This window comes from Oncorhynchus keta, chromosome 1 (assembly GCF_023373465.1).
Source record: "Oncorhynchus keta strain PuntledgeMale-10-30-2019 chromosome 1, Oket_V2, whole genome shotgun sequence".
Classification (NCBI taxonomy): Eukaryota; Metazoa; Chordata; class Actinopteri; order Salmoniformes; family Salmonidae; genus Oncorhynchus; species Oncorhynchus keta.
The window spans coordinates 2,321,408-2,346,577 of NC_068421.1; the positions used below are offsets into that span (position 1 = coordinate 2,321,408).

The 25,170-nt window shown below is 41.3% G+C and overlaps 1 protein-coding gene across 3 annotated transcripts in view; it reads right to left on the reverse strand.

Annotated features, from left to right (window-relative positions):
- Positions 1 to 25,170, reverse strand: part of si (sucrase-isomaltase (alpha-glucosidase)) — a 134,776-nt gene that overhangs the window by 20,513 nt on the left and 89,093 nt on the right. For all 3 annotated transcript variants that reach the window (XM_052457800.1, XM_052457824.1, XM_052457836.1), the window contains exons 30-39: positions 23,283 to 23,395; positions 22,785 to 22,910; positions 19,442 to 19,570; positions 19,214 to 19,330; positions 18,393 to 18,455; positions 18,149 to 18,265; positions 17,875 to 17,965; positions 8,981 to 9,119; positions 805 to 938; positions 589 to 623 (exon numbers count right to left, since the gene is read on the reverse strand). In XM_052457800.1, coding sequence (XP_052313760.1) covers positions 589 to 623; positions 805 to 938; positions 8,981 to 9,119; positions 17,875 to 17,965; positions 18,149 to 18,265; positions 18,393 to 18,455; positions 19,214 to 19,330; positions 19,442 to 19,570; positions 22,785 to 22,910; positions 23,283 to 23,395 — 1,064 coding nt within the window. The remainder of the gene's footprint in view (positions 1 to 588; positions 624 to 804; positions 939 to 8,980; positions 9,120 to 17,874; positions 17,966 to 18,148; positions 18,266 to 18,392; positions 18,456 to 19,213; positions 19,331 to 19,441; positions 19,571 to 22,784; positions 22,911 to 23,282; positions 23,396 to 25,170) is intronic.

Here is a 25,170-nt window from a genome sequence, read left to right on the forward strand (position 1 = left end):
GAGAGACAGAGAGGGGGAGGGAGGGAGAGACAGAGAGAAGGAGAGAGGGGGAGGGAGGGAGAGACAGAGAGAAGGAGAGAGGGGGAGGGAGAGACAGAGAGGGGGAGGGAGGGAGAGACAGAGAGAAGGAGAGAGGGGGAGGGAGGGAGAGACAGAGAGAAGGAGAGAGGGAGAAACAGAGAGAAGGAGAGAGGGTAAGGGAGGGAGAGACAGAGGGGGAGGGAGGGAGAGACAGAGAGGGGGAGGGAGGGAGAAACAGAGAGAAGGAGAGAGGGGGAGGGAGGGAGAGACAGAGAGAAGGAGAGTGGGGGAGGGAGGGAGGGAGAGACAGAGAGAAGGAGGGAGGGAGAGACAGAGAGGGGTAGAGAGAGAGAGAGGGGGCAGACAGAGACAGAGGGGGCAGACAGAGACAGAGGGGGCAGACAGAGACAGAGGGGGCAGACAGAGACAGAGGGGGCAGACAGAGCTTTCATTACTTCAACAATATTTAAATAGTGAAAACAACTTAGAAAAATACGACAAACAAACCAGTTATGAAATCAACAACATTTCCCATGTAGAAAGGAGCCAGACAGGAGAGTCACTTACATAAGAAAACCCAAACAGACTGAACTCCATCATTCCTGTTAAATAGAGAGACAGAACAGTCAATACACACACACACACACACACACACACACACACACACACACACACACACACACACACACACACACACACACACACACACACACACACACACACACACACACACACACACACACACACACACACACACACACACACACACACACACACACACACCTATGATTGACTTGTAGAGCTGATCCCAGCTGGAGTTGTTGTCTCCCAGCCAGTGTCCAGCCCACTTCCCACTGGAGGGGTAGGTCGACCTGGTCACCACTATCCCTCGCTTGCCCGTCACGCTCAGCAAGGCGCTGGAGAAAGGGGGAGGTCGAGTCAGATATCTGCTCCCAGTCTAGCTCAGGTCAACCTATTGTCTGTTTACATTCTGTTTTACTCATTTCATATTTATTTAGTGTTTTCTACTGTATTTTAGTCAATGCCACTCCCACATCGCTCGGCCTAATATTTATATATTTCTTAATTCCGTTATTTTACTTTTAGATTCATGTGTGTTGTTGTGAATTGTTAGAACCTACTAAACTGTTGAAGCTACTGTAGGAACAAAAGCATTTCACCACACCCGCAATAACATCTGCTAAATATGTGTATGTGAACAATAACATTTGATTTGATTTGAACAGGCACTTAAGGCCATTGGTTGGAGCTGCTAATGACTCGTTCAGGTGTTGTAAATGGTTCACTACATAGGAGAATGATTATATACCTAGTTCACTACATAGGAGAATGATTATATACCTAGTTCACTATATAGGAGAATGACTATACTGTATACCTAGTTCACTATATAGGAGAATGACTATATACCTAGTTCAATATATAGGAGAATGACTATACTGTATACCTAGTTCACTACATAGGAGAATGATTATATACCTAGTTCACTATATAGGAGAATGATTATATACCTAGTTCACTATATAGGAGTATGACTATACTATATACCTAGTTCACTATATAGGAGAACGGCTATATACCTAGTTCACTATATAGGAGTATGACTATACTATATACCTAGTTCATTATATAGGAGAATGACTATATACCTAGTTCACTATATAGGAGGATGAATATATACCGAGTTCACTATATAGGAGTATGACTATACTATATACCTAGTTCACTATATAGGAGAATGACTATATACCTAGTTCACTATATAGGAGAATGACTATATACCTAGTTCACTATGTAGTAGTGTGACTATATACCTAGTTCACTATATAGGAGAATGGCAATATACCTAGTTCACTATATAGGAGAATGGCTATATATACCTTGTTCACTATATAGGAGAATGACTATATACCTAGTTCACTATATAGGAGAATGACTATATACCTAGTTCACTATATAGGAGAATGATTATATACCTAGTTCACTATGTAGTAGTGTGACTATATACCTAGTTCACTATATAGGAGAATGGCAATATACCTAGTTCACTATATAGGAGAATGGCTATATACCTAGTTCACTATATAGGAGAATGGCTATATATACCTAGTTCACTATATAGGAGAATGACTATATACCTAGTTCACTATATAGGAGAATGATTATATACCTAGTTCACTATATAGGAGTATGACTATACTGTATACCTAGTTCACTATATAGGAGAATGACTTTATACCTAGTTCACTATATAGGAGAATGATTATATACCTAGTTCACTATATAGGAGAATTGCTATATATACCTAGTTCACTATATAGGAGAATGACTATATACCTAGTTCACTATATAGGAGAATGATTATATACCTAGTTCACTATATAGGAGAATGACTTTATACCTAGTTCACTATATAGGAGAATGACTATATACCTAGTTCACTATATAGGAGAATGACTATATACCTAGTTCACTATATAGGAGAATGACTATATACCTAGTTCACTATATAGGAGTATGACTATACTATATACCTAGTTCACTATATAGGAGAACGGCTATATACCTAGTTCACTATATAGGAGAATGACTATATACCTAGTTCACTATATAGGAGTATGACTATACTATATACCTAGTTCACTATATAGGAGAACGGCTATATACCTAGTTCACTATATAGGAGAATGACTATATACCTAGTTCACTATATAGGAGAATGACTTTATACCTAGTTCACTATATAGGAGAATGACTATATACCTAGTTCACTATATAGGAGAATGATTATATACCTAGTTCACTATATAGGAGAATGACTTTATACCTAGTTCACTATATAGGAGAATGATTATATACCTAGTTCACTATATAGGAGAATGACTTTATACCTAGTTCACTATATAGGAGAATGACTATATACCTAGTTCACTATATAGGAGTATGACTATACTATATACCTAGTTCACTATATAGGAGAACGGCTATATACCTAGTTCACTATATAGGAGAATGACTATATACCTAGTTCACTATATAGGAGTATGACTATACTATATACCTAGTTCACTATATAGGAGAATGACTATATACCTAGTTCACTATATAGGAGTATGACTATACTATATACCTAGTTCACTATATAGGAGAACGGCTATATACCTAGTTCACGATATAGGAGAATGACTATATACCTAGTTCACTATATAGGAGAATGACTTTATACCTAGTTCACTATATAGGAGAATGATTATATACCTAGTTCACTATATAGGAGAATGACTATATACCTAGTTCACTATATAGGAGTATGACTATACTATATACCTAGTTCACTATATAGGAGAACGGCTATATACCTAGTTCACTATATAGGAGTATGACTATACTATATACCTAGTTCACTATATAGGAGAATGACTATATACCTAGTTCACTATATAGTAGTGTGACTATATACCTAGTTCACTATATAGGAGTATGACTATACTATATACCTAGTTCACTATATAGGAGAATGACTATATACCTAGTTCACTATGTAGTAGTGTGACTATATACCTAGTTCACTATATAGGAGAATGGCAATATACCTAGTTCACTATATAGGAGAATGGCTATATATACCTTGTTCACTATATAGGAGAATGACTATATACCAAGTTCACTATATAGGAGAATGATTATATACCTAGTTCACTATATAGGAGTATGACTATACTGTATACCTAGTTCACTATATAGGAGAATGACTAAATACCTAGTTCACTATATAGTAGTGTGACTATATACCTAGTTCACTATATAGGAGAATGACTATATACCTAGTTCACTATATAGGAGAATGACTTTACTATATACCTAGTTCACTATATAGGAGAATGACTATACTATATACCTAGTTCACTATATACGAGTATGAGTGACATAAAGAGTGACTAGATACAGAGTGACTAGATACAGAGTGACTAGATACAGGGTGACTAGATACAGGGTGACTAGATACAGAGTGACTACATACAGAGTGACTAGATACAGGGTGACTAGATACAGAGTGACTAGATAAAGGGTGACTAGATACAGGGTGACTAGATACAGAGTGACTAGATACAGAGTGACTAGATAAAGAGTGACTAGATACAGAGTGAATAGATACAGGGTGACTAGATACAGGGTGACTAGAATCAGGGTGACTAGATACAGAGTTACTAGATACAGGGTGACTAGATACAGGGTGACTAGATACAGGGTGACTATATACAGGGTAACTAGATACAGAGTAACTAGATACAGAGTGACTAGATACAGAGTGACTACATACAGAGTGACTAGATACAGAGTGACTAGATACAGAGTGACTAGATACAGGGTGACTAGAATCAGGGTGACTAGATACAGAGTTACTAGATACAGGGTGACTAGATACAGGGTGACTAGATACAGGGTGACTATATACAGGGTAACTAGATACAGCGTGACTAGATACAGAGTGACTAGATACAGAGTGACTACATACAGAGTGACTAGATACAGAGTGACTAGATACAGAGTGACTAGATACAGGGTGACTAGATACAGGGTGACTAGATACAGGGTGACTAGATACAGAGTGACTAGATACAGGGTGACTAGATACAGAGTGACTAGATACAGGGTGACTAGATACAGGGTGACTAGATACAGGGTGACTAGATACAGAGTGACTAGATACAGGGTGACTAGATACAGAGTGACTAGATAAAGGGTGACTAGATACAGAGTGACTACATACAGAGTGACTAGATACAGGGTGACTAGATACAGGGGGACTAGATACAGGGTGACTAGATACAGGGTGACTAGATACAGAGTGACTAGATACAGGGTGACTAGATACAGAGTGACTAGATACAGGGTGACTAGATACAGGGTGACTAGATACAGGGTGACTAGATACAGAGTGACTAGATACAGGGTGACTACATACAGGGTAACTAGATACAGAGTGACTAGATACAGAGTGACTACATACAGAGTGACTAGATACAGAGTGACTAGATACAGAGTGACTAGATACAGAGTGACTAGATACAGAGTGACTAGATACAGAGTGACTACATACAGAGTGACTAGATACAGAGTGACTAGATACAGGGTGACTAGATACAGGGTGACTAGATACAGAGTGACTAGATACAGGGTGACTAGATACAGAGTGACTAGATACAGAGTGACTGATGCTGAAAATGTTGTATTGGTCACTAAAAAGGATGTGTCCATACTCACTCGTATGTGGGTTTGGTGTGAGACCATCCGTACAGGTTGTGTACGTCATAGTGTTTGACCGGGGTCCCATCACTGAGGTGCTGTTGGCTGTTCATGCACAGAGTCTTATGGTTGAGGCCACGGTGGCAATATACCTAGTTCACTATATAGGAGAATGGCTATATACCTAGTTCACTATATAGTAGTGTGACTATATACCTAGTTCACTATATAGGAGAATGGCAATATACCTAGTTCACTATATAGGAGAATGGCTATATACCTAGTTCACTATATAGGAGAATGGCTATATATACCTAGTTCACTATATAGGAGAATGACTATATACCTAGTTCACTATATAGGAGAATGATTATATACCTAGTTCACTATATAGGAGTATGACTATACTGTATACCTAGTTCACTATATAGGAGAATGACTTTATACCTAGTTCACTATATAGGAGAATGATTATATACCTAGTTCACTATATAGGAGAATGGCTATATATACCTAGTTCACTATATAGGAGAATGACTATATACCTAGTTCACTATATAGGAGAATGATTATATACCTAGTTCACTATATAGGAGTATGACTATACTGTATACCTAGTTCACTATATAGGAGAATGATTATATACCTAGTTCACTATATAGGATAATGACTTTATACCTAGTTCACTATATAGGAGAATGACTATATACCTAGTTCACTATATAGGAGTATGACTATACTATATACCTAGTTCACTATATAGGAGAACGGCTATATACCTAGTTCACTATATAGGAGAATGACTATATACCTAGTTCACTATATAGGAGTATGACTATACTGTATACCTAGTTCACTATATAGGAGAATGACTATATACCTAGTTCACTATGTAGTAGTGTGACTATATACCTAGTTCACTATATAGGAGAATGGCTATATATACCTAGTTCACTATATAGGAGAATGACTATATACCTAGTTCACTATATAGGAGAATGATTATATACCTAGTTCACTATATAGGAGAATGACTTTATACCTAGTTCACTATATAGGAGAATGATTATATACCTAGTTCACTATATAGGAGAATGACTTTATACCTAGTTCACTATATAGGAGAATGACTATATACCTAGTTCACTATATAGGAGTATGACTATACTATATACCTAGTTCACTATATAGGAGAACGGCTATATACCTAGTTCACTATATAGGAGAATGACTATATACCTAGTTCACTATATAGGAGTATGACTATACTATATACCTAGTTCACTATATAGGAGAATGACTATATACCTAGTTCACTATATAGGAGTATGACTATACTATATACCTAGTTCACTATATAGGAGAACGGCTATATACCTAGTTCACTATATAGGAGAATGACTATATACTTAGTTCACTATATAGGAGTATGACTATACTATATACCTAGTTCACTATATAGGAGAATGATTATATACCTAGTTCACTATATAGGAGAATGACTATATACCTAGTTCACTATATAGGAGTATGACTATACTATATACCTAGTTCACTATATAGGAGAACGGCTATATACCTAGTTCACTATATAGGAGTATGACTATACTATATACCTAGTTCACTATATAGGAGAATGACTATATACCTAGTTCACTATATAGAGTATGACTATACTGGATACCTATTTCACTATATAGGAGAATGACTATATACCTAGTTCACTATATAGTAGTGTGACTATATACCTAGTTCACTATATAGGAGAATGGCAATATACCTAGTTCACTATATAGGAGAATGGCTATATACCTAGTTCACTATATAGAGAATGGCTATATATACCTTGTTCACTATATAGGAGAATGACTATATACCAAGTTCACTATATAGGAGAATGATTATATACCTAGTTCACTATATAGGAGTATGACTATACTGTATACCTAGTTCACTATATAGGAGAATGACTAAATACCTAGTTCACTATATAGTAGTGTGACTATATACCTAGTTCACTATATAGGAGAATGACTTTACTATATACCTAGTTCACTATATAGGAGAATGACTATACTATATACCTAGTTCACTATATACGAGTATGAGTGACATAAAGAGTGACTAGATACAGAGTGACTAGATACAGAGTGACTAGATACAGGGTGACTAGATACAGGGTGACTAGATACAGAGTGACTACATACAGAGTGACTAGATACAGGGTGACTAGATACAGAGTGACTAGATAAAGGGTGACTAGATACAGGGTGACTAGATACAGAGTGACTAGATACAGAGTGACTAGATAAAGAGTGACTAGATACAGAGTGAATAGATACAGGGTGACTAGATACAGGGTGACTAGAATCAGGGTGACTAGATACAGAGTTACTAGATACAGGGTGACTAGATACAGGGTGACTAGATACAGGGTGACTATATACAGGGTAACTAGATACAGAGTGACTAGATACAGAGTGACTAGATACAGAGTGACTACATACAGAGTGACTAGATACAGAGTGACTAGATACAGAGTGACTAGATACAGGGTGACTAGAATCAGGGTGACTAGATACAGAGTTACTAGATACAGGGTGACTAGATACAGGGTGACTAGATACAGGGTGACTATATACAGGGTAACTAGATACAGCGTGACTAGATACAGAGTGACTAGATACAGAGTGACTACATACAGAGTGACTAGATACAGAGTGACTAGATACAGAGTGACTAGATACAGGGTGACTAGATACAGGGTGACTAGATACAGAGTGACTAGATACAGGGTGACTAGATACAGAGTGACTAGATACAGGGTGACTAGATACAGGGTGACTAGATACAGGGTGACTAGATACAGAGTGACTAGATACAGGGTGACTAGATACAGGGTGACTAGATACAGAGTGACTAGATACAGGGTGACTAGATACAGAGTGACTAGATACAGGGTGACTAGATACAGAGTGACTACATACAGAGTGACTAGATACAGAGTGACTAGATACAGGGTGACTAGATACAGGGTGACTAGATACAGGGTGACTAGATACAGAGTGACTAGATACAGGGTGACTAGATACAGAGTGACTAGATACAGGGTGACTAGATACAGGGTGACTAGATACAGGGTGACTAGATACAGAGTGACTAGATACAGGGTGACTACATACAGGGTAACTAGATACAGGGTGACTAGATACAGAGTGACTACATACAGAGTGACTAGATACAGGGTGACTAGATACAGAGTGACTAGGTACAGGGTGACTAGATACAGGGTGACTAGATACAGGGTGACTAGATACAGGGTGACTAGATACAGAGTGACTAGATACAGGGTGACTACATACAGGGTAACTAGATACAGAGTGACTAGATACAGAGTGACTACATACAGAGTGACTAGATACAGAGTGACTAGATACAGAGTGACTAGGTACAGGGTGACTAGATACAGAGTGACTAGATACAGGGTAACTAGATACAGGGTGACTAGATACAGGGTGACTAGATACAGAGTGACTAGATACAGGGGGACTAGATACAGAGTGACTAGATACAGGGTGACTAGATACAGAGTGACTAGATACAGGGTGACTAGATACAGAGTGACTAGATACAGAGTGACTGATGCTGAAAATGTTGTATTGGTCACTAAAAAGGATGTGTCCATACTCACTCGTATGTGGGTTTGGTGTGAGACCATCCGTACAGGTTGTGTACGTCATAGTGTTTGACCGGGGTCCCATCACTGAGGTGCTGTTGGCTGTTCATGCACAGAGTCTTATGGTTGAGGCCACGGTGGCTGGATTCCAGGGCTGGAGAGACACACACAACACACTTACCGTCCTGAACATAGCAGGGAGAAAGTCGGGTTTAGGTGGTTGTGACTCGGGCTGTGTGGCGTTTTGTCAGCTGCCGGCCTCACGGTAATTGACCGTTAATTAACATAAACCCATTTAGCATCTCCTGGCTTCCACACACAGCCTACAAGCCACTGATGCAGACCTTTGAAACATCTACATTTAAAAAAGTATAATAAATCCATGTAACCATCACAGTGAATCAATGATCTATATTAGAGAGGTCTAAAGAAGTATCATATGAAGAAAATGTAGTCTATTTCAGAAGAACATAATAGTGTACTCTGAGTTGTCCTTATGTTATGTCCTGATCTGGCTATGCCATATGGCTGTGGGCTACACTAGTTCATTTAGCAGACAAGATTTTCTTAGTATTCAGTGGCATTATTTTATATTATTTCATGTTATGAAGAATACAATTGAACAAAGCTGAATAAAATAGAAAGGATATTTTCTCCAAACGATATAAGGGAGTGCGCACATGTGGCTATTCTGTTTTGAGCAGTTAACAAAGAAACAAGTCCTCCAATACTCTTCATTTAGAGCTATTAATGCAACTGTAATTGTGATACAAATGTTCAACTATATGTTTTCAGTTTCAATACGTTTCTAAGGCTGCAGGTTTCAATACAAAAAGGTTGCATGAAAGGCATAAGCTCTGCTTTGTTGTTTTTGGCAGGCTGTACACACTTCATCAGTCTCTTATTCACAATTTGACAAGGACTTGATAATGCCTCGAATTTGTGTGGCCGTTATGCCCCCTAATAAATACATGTCTTTGTGTGGCCGTTATGCCCCCTAATAAATACATGTGTTTGTGTGGCCGTTATGCCCCCTAATAAATACATGTCTTTGTGTGGCCGTTATGCCCCCTAATAAATACATGTGTTTGTGTGGCCGTTATGCCCCCTAATAAATACATGTCTTTGTGTGGCCGTTATGCCCCCTAATAAATACATGTGTTTGTGTGGCCGTTATGCCCCCTAATAAATACATGTTTTTGTGTGGCCGTTATGCCCCCTAATAAATACATGTCTTTGTGTGGCCGTTATGCCCCCTAATAAATACATGTCTTTGTGTGGCCGTTATGCCCCCTAATAAAATACATGTGTTTGTGTGGCCGTTATGCCCCTAATAAATACATGTCTTTGTGTGGCCGTTATGCCCCCTAATAAATACATGTCTTTGTGTGGCCGTTATGCCCCTAATAAAATACATGTGTTTGTGTGGCCGTTATGCCCCCTAATAAATACATGTCTTTGTGTGGCCGTTATGCCCCTAATAAATACATGTGTTTGTGTGGCCGTTATGCCCCTAATAAATACATGTGTTTGTGTGGCCGTTATGCCCCCTAATAAAATACATGTCTTTGTGTGGCCGTTATGCCCCCTAATAAATACATGTCTTTGTGTGGCCGTTATGCCCCTAATAAAATACATGTGTTTGTGTGGCCGTTATGCCCCCTAATAAATACATGTCTTTGTGTGGCCGTTATGCCCCCTAATAAATACATGTGTTTGTGTGGCCGTTATGCCCCCTAATAAATACATGTCTTTGTGTGGCCGTTATGCCCCTAATAAATACATGTCTTTGTGTGGCCGTTATGCCCCTAATAAATACATGTGTTTGTGTGGCCGTTATGCCCCTAATAAATACATGTCTTTGTGTGGCCGTTATGCCCCTAATAAATACATGTCTTTGTGTGGCCATTATGCCCCCTAATAAATACATGTCTTTGTGTGGCCGTTATGCCCCCTAATAAATACATGTCTTTGTGTGGCCGTTATGCCCCCTAATAAATACATGTGTTTGTGTGGCCGTTATGCCCCCTAATAAATACATGTTTTTGTGTGGCCGTTATGCCCCCTAATAAATACATGTCTTTGTGTGGCCGTTATGCCCCCTAATAAATACATGTGTTTGTGTGGCCGTTATGCCCCCTAATAAATACATGTGTTTGTGTGGCCGTTATGCCCCCTAATAAAATACATGTCTTTGTGTGGCCGTTATGCCCCCTAATAAATACATGTGTTTGTGTGGCCGTTATGCCCCCTAATAAAATACATGTCTTTGTGTGGCCGTTATGCCCCCTAATAAATACATGTCTTTGTGTGGCCGTTATGCCCCTAATAAATACATGTGTTTGTGTGGCCGTTATGCCCCCTAATAAATACATGTGTTTGTGTGGCCGTTATGCCCCTAATAAATACATGTCTTTGTGTGGCCGTTATGCCCCTAATAAATACATGTCTTTGTGTGGCCGTTATGCCCCCTAATAAATACATGTGTTTGTGTGGCCGTTATGCCCCCTAATAAATACATGTCTTTGTGTGGCCGTTATGCCCCCTAATAAATACATGTCTTTGTGTGGCCATTATGCCCCCTAATAAATACATGTCTTTGTGTGGCCGTTATGCCCCCTAATAAAATACATGTCTTTGTGTGGCCGTTATGCCCCCTAATAAAATACATGTCTTTGTGTGGCCGTTATGCCCCTAATAAATACATGTGTTTGTGTGGCCGTTATGCCCCCTAATAAATACATGTGTTTGTGTGGCCGTTATGCCCCTAATAAAATACATGTCTTTGTGTGGCCGTTATGCCCCCTAATAAAATACATGTCTTTGTGTGGCCGTTATGCCCCCTAATAAATACATGTGTTTGTGTGGCCGTTATGCCCCCTAATAAATACATGTCTTTGTGTGGCCGTTATGCCCCCTAATAAATACATGTCTTTGTGTGGCCGTTATGCCCCCTAATAAATACATGTGTTTGTGTGGCCGTTATGCCCCCTAATAAATACATGTCTTTGTGTGGCCGTTATGCCCCCTAATAAATACATGTGTTTGTGTGGCCGTTATGCCCCCTAATAAATACATGTCTTTGTGTGGCCGTTATGCCCCCTAATAAATACATGTCTTTGTGTGGCCGTTATGCCCCCTAATAAATACATGTGTTTGTGTGGCCGTTATGCCCCCTAATAAATACATGTCTTTGTGTGGCCGTTATGCCCCTAATAAATACATGTGTTTGTGTGGCCGTTATGCCCCCTAATAAATACATGTGTTTGTGTGGCCGTTATGCCCCCTAATAAAATACATGTCTTTGTGTGGCCGTTATGCCCCCTAATAAATACATGTGTTTGTGTGGCCGTTATGCCCCCTAATAAAATACATGTCTTTGTGTGGCCGTTATGCCCCCTAATAAATACATGTCTTTGTGTGGCCGTTATGCCCCCTAATAAATACATGTGTTTTGCGGCCAGTGGCCGTTGTGCCCCCTAATAAATACATGTGTTTTGCGGCCAGTGGCCGTTGTGCCCCCTAATAAATACATGTGTTTTGCGGCCAGTGGCCGTTGTGCCCCCTAATAAATACATGTGTTTTGCGGCCAGTGGCCGTTGTGCCCCCTAATAAATACATGTGTTTTGCGGCCAGTGGCCGTTATGCCCCCTAATAAATACATGTGTTTTGCGGCCAGTGGCCGTTATGCCCCCTAATAAATACATGTGTTTTGCGGCCAGTGGCCGTTGTGCCCCCTAATAAATACATGTGTTTTGCGGCCAGTGGCCGTTGTGCCCCCTAATAAATACATGTCTTTGTGTGGCCGTTATGCCCCCTAATAAATACATGTGTTTGTGTGGCCGTTATGCCCCCTAATAAATACATGTGTTTGTGTGGCCGTTATGCCCCTAATAAAATACATGTCTTTGTGTGGCCGTTATGCCCCCTAATAAAATACATGTCTTTGTGTGGCCGTTATGCCCCTAATAAATACATGTGTTTTGCGGCCAGTGGCCGTTGTGCCCTCGGGCTGAATATAATAATTATAATTCCCCTTATTTCGGGCTACGCGCTTCAAAACACCTCTCACTCACATGGCTCTCTCAGATAGCTAAATTCTTATTCTTATGATCCTTATTCTTATTCTTATGATCCTCAGTCAGAGACAATGATAGACAGCTGCCTCTGATTGGGAACCATACCAGGCCAACATCGAAATACAAAAACTCGACTACACATAGAAATAATAAACTAGAACACCTACCAGTCACGCCCTGACCTTCTCCAGCATAGAAAATAAAGGCTTTCTATGGTCAGGATGTGACAGCTAGGTTAAATGAGGTGTGCGATATTGATTTTAAAAAGTTGCAAAAAAAAGGTGTGCTCTGTTTCTTGCCTTTCTGGAACAACCTGGGCATAATTCACAAGTGATAATACAGCATTCACAAATGATAGGCTAATATTGTCACCCATCAGACAATACTGGATTTACATATACTAAATAATATATATGTCAACTTTGTTTTGATTTGGAAAGGACAAGTATCATCCTGTCTCCAAACAGTAATCTGTGTATTTAAATAGCAACCGCAGGATGTTTTTCCCATGGTTAATTTTCCTGCCAGCCAGGTAGGCTGTACTCCTGTCGTAAATATAAGCAATGTGCTTAATATTAGGAAAGCTCAGAAATAAATATAGTAGGCCTAGCCTATAGAAAGCTGATGGGATCCTCCTCTTTTTAAGAGGCCATCACTCTGTCGTTTTCTCACGCAATTGCGTAGCCTATAGAAATGTTGCGCAACATGAGCTCTGGTTGATTCGATTTTCAATTATGTTTGCAATGACGTCAGAGTGATTACAGGGACAATATAGTGCGGAGTACCAGGCAGTTAGCACGTTTGCTAGGCTACTAATGGGGCAGCAGGGTAGCCTAGTGGTTAGAGCGTTGGACTAGTAACCGGAAGGCTGCAAGTTCAAACCCCCGTGCTGACAAGGTACAAATCTGTCGTTCTGCCCCTGAACAGGCAGTTAACCCACTGTTCCTAGGCAGTAATAGAAAATACGAATTTGTTCTTAACTGACTTTAAATAAAGGTCAAAATAAAACAAATAAAAAATGACCAGCAGCAGCATTAGAGCTTGGAGAAGCCTAATTACCGTGACTAAACAATCTCGGGGAATTTGACTGCCGTCATGACTCGTAACTGTTACTGTGGCGATAATATGGTCACCGCAAGAGCCCTAGTTATGACCCAACTCAGTGGCATTGTGGTTAGAGTGTCCGCCCTAAGATTGGAAGGTTGGGAGTTTGATCCCTCGCCTAGTCATACCAAAGACTGTAAAAATGGACATGATGCTTGGCACTAAGCATTAGGAGATTGGGGGTAAAACCCTGTGATAGACTAGCGTCCTTACCATACTTGTACATTAAGCTTACTGTAAGTGTCTTGATACAGGTGCGAGTGTATTGATATAGGTGTGAGTGTATTGATACAGGTGTGAGCGTATGATACAGGTGTGAGTGTATTGATATAGGTATGAGTGTATTGGTATAGGTGTGAGTGTATTGATATAGGTGTGAGTGTATTGATACAGGTGTGAGCGTATGATACAGGTGTGAGTGTATTGATATAGGTATGAGTGTATTGGTATAGGTGTGAGTGTATTGATATAGGTGTGAGTGTATTGATACAGGTGTGAGTGTATTGATACAGGTGTGAGTGTATTGATACAGGTGTGAGTGTATTGATACAGGTGTGAGCGTATTGATACAGGTGTGAGTGTATTGATACAGGTGTGAGTGTATTGATACAGGTGTGAGTGTATTGATATAGGTGTGAGTGTATTGATACAGGTGTGAGTGTATTGATACAGGTGTGAGTGTCTTGATACAGGTGTGCGTGTATTGATACAGGTGTGAGTGTATTGATACAGGTGTGAGTGTATTGATACAGGTGTGAGTGTATTGATACAGGTGTGAGTGTATTGATACAGGTGTGAGTGTATTGATACAGGTGTGAGTGTATTGATATAGGTGTGAGTGTATTGATACAGGTGTGAGTGTATTGATACAGGTGTGAGTGTCTTGATACAGGTGTGAGTGTCTTGATATAGGTGTGAGTGTATTGATATAGGTATGAGTGTCTTGATATAGGTATGAGTGTATTGATACAGGTGTGATTGTATTGATACAGGTGTGAGTGTATTGATACAGGTGTGAGTGTATTGATACAGGTGTGAGTGTCTTGATACAGGTGTGAGTGTATTGATATAGGTGTGAGTGTATTGATACAGGTGTGATTGTATTGATACAGGTCTGAGTGTATTGATACAGGTGTGAGTGTATTGATACAGGTGTGAGTGTATTGATACAGGTGTGAGTGTATTGATACAGGTGTGAGTGTCTTGATACAGGTGTGAGTGTATTGATACAGGTGTGAGTGTCTTGATACAGGTGTGAGTGTATTGATACAGGTGTGAGTGTATTGATACAGGTGTGAGTGTATTGATACAGGTGTGAGTGTATTGATACAGGTGTGAGTGTATTGATACAGGTGTGAGTGTATTGATACAGGTGTGAGTGTCTTGATACAGGTGTGAGTGTATTGATACAGGTGTGAGTGTCTTGATACAGGTGTGCGTGTATTGATACAGGTGTCAGTGTATTGATGCAGGTGTCAGTGTATTGATACAGGTGTGAGTGTATTGATACAGGTGTGAGTGTATTGATACAGGTGTGAGTGTATTGATACAGGTGTGAGTGTATTGATACAGGTGTGAGTGTATTGATACAGGTGTGAGTGTCTTGATACAGGTGTGAGTGTATTGATACAGGTGTGAGTGTATTGATACAGGTGTGAGTGTATTGATACAGGTGTGAGTGTATTGATACAGGTGTGAGTGTATTGATACAGGTGTGAGTGTATTGATACAGGTGTGAGTGTCTTGATACAGGTGTGAGTGTATTGATACAGGTGTGCATGTATTGATACAGGTGTGAGTGTATTGATACAGGTGTTAGTGTATTGATGCAGGTGTGAGTGTATTGATATAGGTATGAGTGTAGTGATACAGGTGTGAGTGTATTGATACAGGTGTGAGTGTCTTGATACAGGTGTGAGTGTCTTGCTACAGGTGTGAGTGTCTTGATATAGGTGTGAGTGTATTGATATAGGTATGAGTGTCTTGATATAGGTATGAGTGTATTGATACAGGTGTGATTGTATTGATACAGGTGTGAGTGTATTGATACAGGTGTGAGTGTATTGATACAGGTGTGAGTGTCTTGATACAGGTGTGAGTGTATTGATATAGGTGTGAGTGTATTGATACAGGTGTGATTGTATTGATACAGGTGTGAGTGTATTGATACAGGTGTGAGTGTATTGATACAGGTGTGAGTGTATTGATACAGGTGTGAGTGTCTTGATACAGGTGTGAGTGTATTGATACAGGTGTGAGTGTCTTGATACAGGTGTGAGTGTCTTGATACAGGTGTGCGTGTATTTATACAGGTGTGAGTGTATTGATACACGTGTGAGTGTATTGATACAGGTGTGAGTGTATTGATACAGGTGTGAGTGTATTGATACAGATATGAGTGTATTGATACAGGTGTGAGTGTCTTGATACAGGTGTGAGTGTATTGATACAGGTGTGAGTGTATTGATACAGGTGTGAGTGTATTGATACAGGTGTGAGTGTCTTGATACAGGTGTGAGTGTATTGATACAGGTGTGAGTGTATTGATACAGGTGTGAGTGTATTGATACAGGTGTGAGTGTATTGATACAGGTGTGAGTGTATTGATACAGGTGTGAGTGTATTGATACAGGTGTGAGTGTATTGATACAGGTGTGAGTGTATTGATACAGGTGTCAGTGTATTGATGCAGGTGTCAGTGTATTGATACAGGTGTGAGTGTATTGATACAGGTGTGAGTGTATTGATACAGGTGTGAGTGTATTGATACAGGTGTGAGTGTATTGATACAGGTGTGAGTGTATTGATACAGGTGTGAGTGTCTTGATACAGGTGTGAGTGTATTGATACAGGTGTGAGTGTATTGATACAGGTGTGAGTGTATTGATACAGGTGTGAGTGTATTGATACAGGTGTGAGTGTATTGATACAGGTGTGAGTGTATTGATATAGGTGTGAGTGTATTGATACAGGTGTGTGTATTGATACAGGTGTGAGTGTATTGATACAGGTGTGAGTGTATTGATACAGGTGTGAGTGTATTGATATAGGTGTGAGTGTATTGATACAGGTGTGAGTGTATTGATACAGGTGTGAGTGTCTTGATACAGGTGTGAGTGTCTTGCTACAGGTGTGAGTGTCTTGATATAGGTGTGAGTGTATTGATATAGGTATGAGTGTCTTGATATAGGTATGAGTGTATTGATACAGGTGTGATTGTATTGATACAGGTGTGAGTGTATTGATACAGGTGTGAGTGTATTGATACAGGTGTGAGTGTCTTGATACAGGTGTGAGTGTATTGATACAGGTGTGAGTGTATTGATACAGGTGTTAGTGTATTGATGCAGGTGTGAGTGTATTGATACAGGTGTGAGTGTATTGATACAGGTATGAGTGTATTGATATAGGTATGAGTGTATTGATGCAGGTGTGAGTGTCTTGATACAGGTGTGAGTGTATTGATACAGGTGTGAGTGTCTTGATACAGGTATGAGTGTATTGATACAGGTATGAGTGTATTGATACAGGTGTGAGTGTCTTGATACAGGTGTGAGTGTATTGATACAGGTGTGAGTGTATTGATACAGGTATGAGTGTATTGATATAGGTATGAGTGTATTGATACAGGTCTGAGTTTATTGATACAGGTGTGAGTGTATTGATATAGGTATGAGTGTATTGATACAGGTATGAGTGTATTGATATAGGTATGAGTGTTCTTACGTGGCATGTATGGGGGGTTGTCGTAGACAGAGGGACCCAGACACTTCTCTCCAACTGTTCCATGGACAAAGCTGGATGGTTCGTTCATGTCCTAAACACACAATCACACTCAAGGTAAAGCAGACTGTGTGTGTGTGTGTGTGTGTGTGTGTGTGTGTGTGTGTGTGTGTGTGTGTGTGTGTGTGTGTGTGTGTGTGTGTGTGTGTGTGTGTGTGTGTGTGTGTGTGTGTGTGTGTGTGTGTGTGTGCGTGCTCAGTGGTATGATATCACTCACGATCCAGAGTCCATCAAATTTCATGATTTTATTGTAGAAATCTGAAATTTCCCTTTGCCACCACGTTGCTGTACGATTCATGAAGAAGTCTGGGAATGCCGCATAGGACCTATAGATCTGGGAGTGGCCAGAGAACACATGACCAAAAAAACATTAAGACATGTCAGTAATTGGACTGTAAAACAGGAAGTGTGTCAGGCTCTGTGATTGGACAGTTGATGTGTTAACAGGAAGTGAGACATACCTCTACTTGCGTGTCCCAGTCTACAGACTCATTGACTACAACACCAGGGAAGTCAGGCCATACCTACAGATAGAAAAGACAACTTTAGTACAGTTGAATAGAGGAAATTAGTAGAGTTGAATAGAGTTAAATAGTATAGTTTAATATGGATAATTAGTAGAGTTGAATAGAGTTAAATAGTATAGTTTAATATGGATAATTAGTACAGTTGAATAGAGTCAATTAGTACAGTTGAATAGAGTCAATTAGTAGAGTTGAATAGAGTCAATTAGTAGAGTTGAATAGAGTCAATTAGTAGAGTTGAATAGAGTCAATTAGTAGAGTTGAATAGAGTTAAATAGTATAGTTGAATATGGATAATTAGTAGAGTTGAATAGAGTCAATTAGTAGAGTTGAATAGAGTCAATTAGTAGAGTTGAATAGAGTCAATTAGTAGAGTTGAATAGAGTCAATTAGTAGAGTTGAATAGAGTCAATTAGTAGAGTTGAATAGAGAGAATGTGAAGTTTGATAGAGACAATTAGTAGAGTTGAATAGAGAGAATGTGAAGTTTGATAGAGACAATTAGTAGAATTGAATAGAGAGAATGTGAAGTTTGATAGAGACAATTAGTAGAGTTGAATAGAGAGAATGTCCTCCAAGACCTCCAGCTAACTACTTCCTCTCTGTCTCACTCACTTATTCTTTCTTCTTTATTTTATTCCATTTCGAAATGGTAGTTTAAAAACTTGAATATTTATTGTTGTCCGTCAGTTTAATCTGCAACTCAACCCACCCTCCCCCTCTCTCTTTATGCCACCCTCCCTCTCCATCTCCACTCACCTTCCCCCAGACGATGTCATTGCTGAGCTCCTTGGGCCATTTGATGAATACGTCTTCTTCTACACCACGGTCAAAGGCAGTGTAGGGCGTTGTCTCGTTGGCACCGATGGCAGGGTCCTGCACGCCATACACAAACACGCATTCAAAAAAACATTGTCAGAAAATACGTCAGGCCCTTATTACTGTTCTAAATGTGATCGTTAATATGTTTCACATTCCATAATGTACCAGTATGAAGATGAATCTCATGCCCTCTCCTCTCATGTGGTCCACCAGCGCTGGTAGACCCTGGAACTGGCTATCCAGAACAAAGTTCAGCTGGCGCTCCATGTAGTCTATGTCTGCATACTGCACATCCTACAGGAGGTCGAGGGTATGGGTTAGTCTATGTTCTGCATACTGCACATCCTACTGGAGGTCGAGAGTATGGGTCAGTCTATGTTCTGCATACTGCACATCCTACAGGAGGTCGAGGGTTTGGGTCAGTCTATGTTCTGCGTACTGCACATCCTACAGGAGGTCGAGGGTATGGGTTAGTCTATGTTCTGCATACTGCACATCCTACAGGAGGTCGAGGGTTTGGGTCAGTCTATGTTCTGCGTACTGCACATCCTACAGGAGGTCGAGGGTATGGGTTAGTAGTCTATGTTCTGCATACTGCACATCCTACAGGAGGTCGATGGTATGGTTAGTTTATGTTCTGCATACTGCACATCTTTACAGGAGGTCGAGGGTATGGGTTAGTCTATGTTCTGCATACTGCACATCCTACAGGAGGTCGAGGGTATGGGTTAGTAGTCTATGTTCTGCATACTGCACATCCTACAGGAGGTCGAGAGTATGGGTCAGTCTATGTTCTGCATACTGCACATCCTACAGGAGGTCGAGGGTTTGGGTCAGTCTATGTTCTGCGTACTGCACATCCTACAGGAGGTCGAGGGTATGGGTTAGTCTATGTTCTGCATACTGCACATCCTACAGGAGGTCGATGGTATGGGTTAGTTTATGTTCTGCATACTGCACATCTTTACAGGAGGTCGAGGGTATGGGTTAGTCTATGTTCTGCATACTGCACATCCTACAGGAGGTCGAGGGTATGGGTTAGTCTATGTTCTGCATACTGCACATCCTACAGGAGGTCGAGGGTATGGGTTAGTCTATGTTCTGCATACTGCACATCCTACAGGAGGTCGAGGGTATGGGTTAGTCTATGTTCTGCATACTGCACATCCTACAGGAGGTTGAGGCTATGGGTTAGTCTATGTTCTGCATACTGCACATCCTACAGGAGGTCGAGGGTATGGGTTAGCCTATGTTCTGCATACTGCACATCCCACAGGAGGTCGAGGGTATGGGTTAGTCTATGTTCTGCATACTGCACATCCTACAGGAGGTAGAGGGTATGGGTTAGTCTATGTTCTGCATACTGCACATCCTACAGGAGGTCGAGGGTATGGGTTAGTCTATGTTCTGCATACTGCACATCCTACAGGAGGTCGAGGCTATGGGTTAGTCTATGTTCTGCATACTGCACATCCTACAGGAGGTCGAGGGTATGGGTTAGCCTATGTTCTGCATACTGCACATCCCACAGGAGGTTGAGGGTATGGGTTAGCCTATGTTCTGCATACTGCACATCCTACAGGAGGTCGAGGGTATGGGTTAGTCTATGTTCTGCATACTGCACATCTTTACAGGAGGTCGAGGGTATGGGTTAGTCTATGTTCTGCATACTGCACATCCTACAGGAGGTCGAGGGTATGGGTTAGTCTATGTTCTGCATACTGCACATCCTACAGGAGGTCGAGGGTATAGGTTAGTCTATATTCTGCATACTGCACATCCTACAGGAGGTCGAGGCTATGGGTTAGTCTATGTTCTGCATACTGCACATCCTACAGGAGGTCGAGGGTATGGGTTAGCCTATGTTCTGCATACTGCACATCCCACAGGAGGTTGAGGGTATGGGTTAGCCTATGTTCTGCATACTGCACATCCTACAGGAGGTTGAGGGTATGGGTTAGCCTATGTTCTGCATACTGCACATCCCACAGGAGGTCGAGGGTATGGGTTAGTCTATGTTCTGCATACTGCACATCCTACAGGAGGTCGAGGGTATGGGTTAGTCTATGTTCTGCATACTGCACATCCTACAGGAGGTCGAGGGTATGGGTTAGTCTATGTTCTGAATACTGCACATCCTACAGGAGGTCGAGGCTATGGGTTAATCTATGTTCTGCATACTGCACATCATACAGGAGGTCGAGGGTATGGGTTAGTCTATGTGCTGCATACTGCACATCCTACAGGAGGTCGAGGGTATGGGTTAGTCTATGTTATGCATACTGCACATCCTACAGGAGGTCGAGGGTATGGTTTAGTCTATGTTCTGCATACTGCACATCCCACAGGAGGTTGAGGGTATGGGTTAGTATTTGTGCTGCATACTGCACATCCTACAGGAGGTCGAGGGTATGGGTTAGTCTATGTTCTGCATACTGCACATCCTACAGGAGGTTGAGGCTATGGGTTAATCTATGTTCTGCATACTGCACATCCTAAAGGAGGTCGAGGGTATGGGTTAGTCTATGTGCTGCATACTGCACATCCTAAAGGAGGTCGAGGGTATGGGTTAGTCTATGTTATGCATACTGCACATCCTACAGGAGCTCGAGGGTATGGGTTAGTCTATGTTCTGCATACTGCACATCCCACAGGAGGTTGAGGGTATGGGTTAGCCTATGTTCTGCATACTGCACATCCCACAGGAGGTAGAGGGTATGGGTTAGTCTATGTTCTGCATACTGCACATCCTACAGGAGGTTGAGGGTATGGGTTAGTCTATGTTCTGCATACTGCACATCCTACAGGAGGTCGAGGCTATGGGTTAATCTATGTTCTGCATACTGCACATCCTACAGGAGGTCGAGGGTATGGGTTAGTCTATGTGCTGCATACTGCACATCCTACAGGAGGTCGAGGGTATGGGTTAGTCTATGTTATGCATACTGCACATCCTACAGGAGGTTGAGGGTATGGGTTAGTCTATGTGCTGCATACTGCACATCCTACAGGAGGTCGAGGGTATGGGTTAGTCTATGTTATGCATACTGCACATCCTACAGGAGGTCGAGGGTATGGGTTAGTCTATGTTCTGCATACTGCACATCCCACAGGAGGTTGAGGGTATGGGTTAGTATTTGTGCTGCATACTGCACATCCTACAGGAGGTCGAGGGTATGGGTTAGTCTATGTTCTGCATACTGCACATCCCACAGGAGGTTGAGGGTATGGGTTAGTCTATGAGCTGCATACTGCACATCCTACAGGAGGTCGAGGGTATGGGTTAGGGGCCTGGGAAATTACTGTTGCTGACAAGGGCACTGGGGATAAGGATGCTTTAACAGAAATAAGTGGGTTTATTATAGGTAGAAAGTATTGTAGGGTGTAAAGTAAGGGTACTTGAGTTTAATGTACGGAGAGTAACAAAAAGCTATTAATGATAACAAATGGTGTTCTAGGGTGATGAGTAAGGGCACTTGTTTGAAGAGTATAATTTAAGGGTGCTTACGTAGGGTATTCCTGCTGCTCTCATTTCTCTGTAGAGGTCTGCTATCTCTGTGTCGTTGGCGTATCCATAGCGACAGAGCTGGAACCCAAGGGACCAATAGGCAGGGAGCACGGGACGTCCAATCAGCTGAAGGGAATGAACAAGGAATTTAAACCAGTTACGAAAGTTTACTTTTGGCTGAGATATGTCTTAAACAAGTTGTTGATTATGTGCTCTGTCGTGCACTGTCTGAAGTTGCATGTGTGTGTGTGTGTGTGTGTGTGTGTGTGTGTGTGTGTGTGTGTGTGTGTGTGTGTGTGTGTGTGTGTGTGTGTGTGTGTGTGTGTGTGTGTGTGTGTGTGTGTGTGTGTGTGTGTGTGTGTGTGTGTGTGTTTGTGTGTTTAGATTGGCTAGATGAGGGAGCAATGAAGCGTAAAAGTCGCAGCTGCTGTAGTCCATCAGGAGGTGCACAAAGCCAGACAAAACACAACACACACACACAGAGAGAGAGAGACTTACGGCAGTATACTCCTCCACCACCAGTTCTGGAGTGGGTCCCATCACAATGTAGAAGTCCAGGATGCCCCCCAGGGTACGATAGGTCAGGGCAGGGGTCGGCTGGAAGGTCACATCTAGTTTCAAAGGTTAAAGGTCAGTGAATGTAAATATTTATATTTATATATATTCCTCTAAGGTCAACAAAGGACCATTTTGCAATTTATATTACATGATGCCAGTATGTCCTTGAAATTAAACAAATCAAAGGAGACACACTGTACGTAGAAAGAGAATGTTTGAGCTGGAGTTAGAAAGGGGTCCTTGAGTAAGATGGCGCCGGAGAGGAAGGCAGATGTTTTACGTGTACCCAACCTAGTGTGCTTTTTTTGTTCGCTTATTTGTGTTGATTGTAACTTATTTTGTAACTTATTTTGTACATAATGTTGCTACTAATGTCTCTTATGACCGAAAATAACTTCTGGACATCAGGACAGCGATGGTTCACCGCGGACTGGCAGAATATTTTTTTTCCTTTCTCGACTCTGACGAGCCCGATGCGAAGGATATACTGCTTTCTCTGGAACAGGCCCAAATCCCTGTCATTTGCGTGAAGAGGAGGCGGAGAAACAGAGGCCAAAGGGCGGGGCTGCCTTCTAAGAATTTGCAGGCGATCGAATGAACCCCCACTGCCTTCCATTCTGCTAGCAAACGCGTAATCTTTGGAGAATAAAATTGACGCGCTACTCGTAAGATTAAACTACCAGCAGGACATTAAAAACTGTAACATCTTATGCTTCACGGAGTCGTGGCTGAACGACGACACTATCAACATACAGCTGGCTGGTTATACACCGGCAGGATAGAACAGTGGTGTCTGTTAAGACAAGGGGCGGCGGACAATGTATTTTTGTAAATAACAGCTGGTGCATGATATCTAAGGAAGTTAGACTATCTCATGATAAACTGTAGACCACACAATCTACCTAGAGAGTTTTCATCTGTATTTTTCGTAGCTGTTTACAAACCACCACAGTCAGAGGCTGGCACTAAGACAGCATTGAATGAGCTGTATTCTGCCATAAGCGACCAAGAAAATGCTCACCCAGAGGCAGCGCTCCTAGTAGCCGGGGACTTTGTTAAATGAGCAACCAGAGGAAAAAGATCTTTGGACCACCTATACTCCGCACACAGAGACGCATACGAAGCTCTTCCTCGCCCTCAATTTGGCAAATCTGACCATAATTATATCCTCCTGATTCCTGATTACAAGCAAAAATTAAAGCAGGAAGCACCCGTGACGAGATCAATAAAAAAGTGGTCAGATGAAGCAGATCCTAAACTACAGGACTGTATAGTATATGCCATTTAGCTGACGCTTTTATCCAAAGCGACTTACAGTCATGTGTGCATACATTCTACGTATGGGTGGTCCCGGGAATCGAACCCACTACCCTGGCGTTACAAGCGCCATGCTCTACCAACTGAGCCACAGAAAGACCACTGTTTTGTTATCCCAGACTGGAATATGTTCCGGGGATTCCTCCGATGGCATTGAGGAGTACACCACATCAGTCATTGGCTTCATCAATAAGTGCATCGATGATGTCGTCCCCACAGTGACCGTACGTACGTACATACCCCAATCAGAAGCCATGGATTACAGGCAGCATCCTCACTAAATTAAAGGCTCCCTGCGGACCTGGCATCCTTTCGCTCCCTCCTCTCTACATTTTCCTCTTCTGTCTCTGCTGCTAAAGCCACTTTCTACCACTCTAAATTCCAAGCTTCTGCCTCTAACCCTAGGAAGCTCTTTGCCACCTTCTCCTCCCTCCTGAATCCTCCTCCCCCTCCCCCCCTCCTCCCTCTCTGCAGATGACTTCGTCAACCATTTTGAAAAGAAGGTCGACGA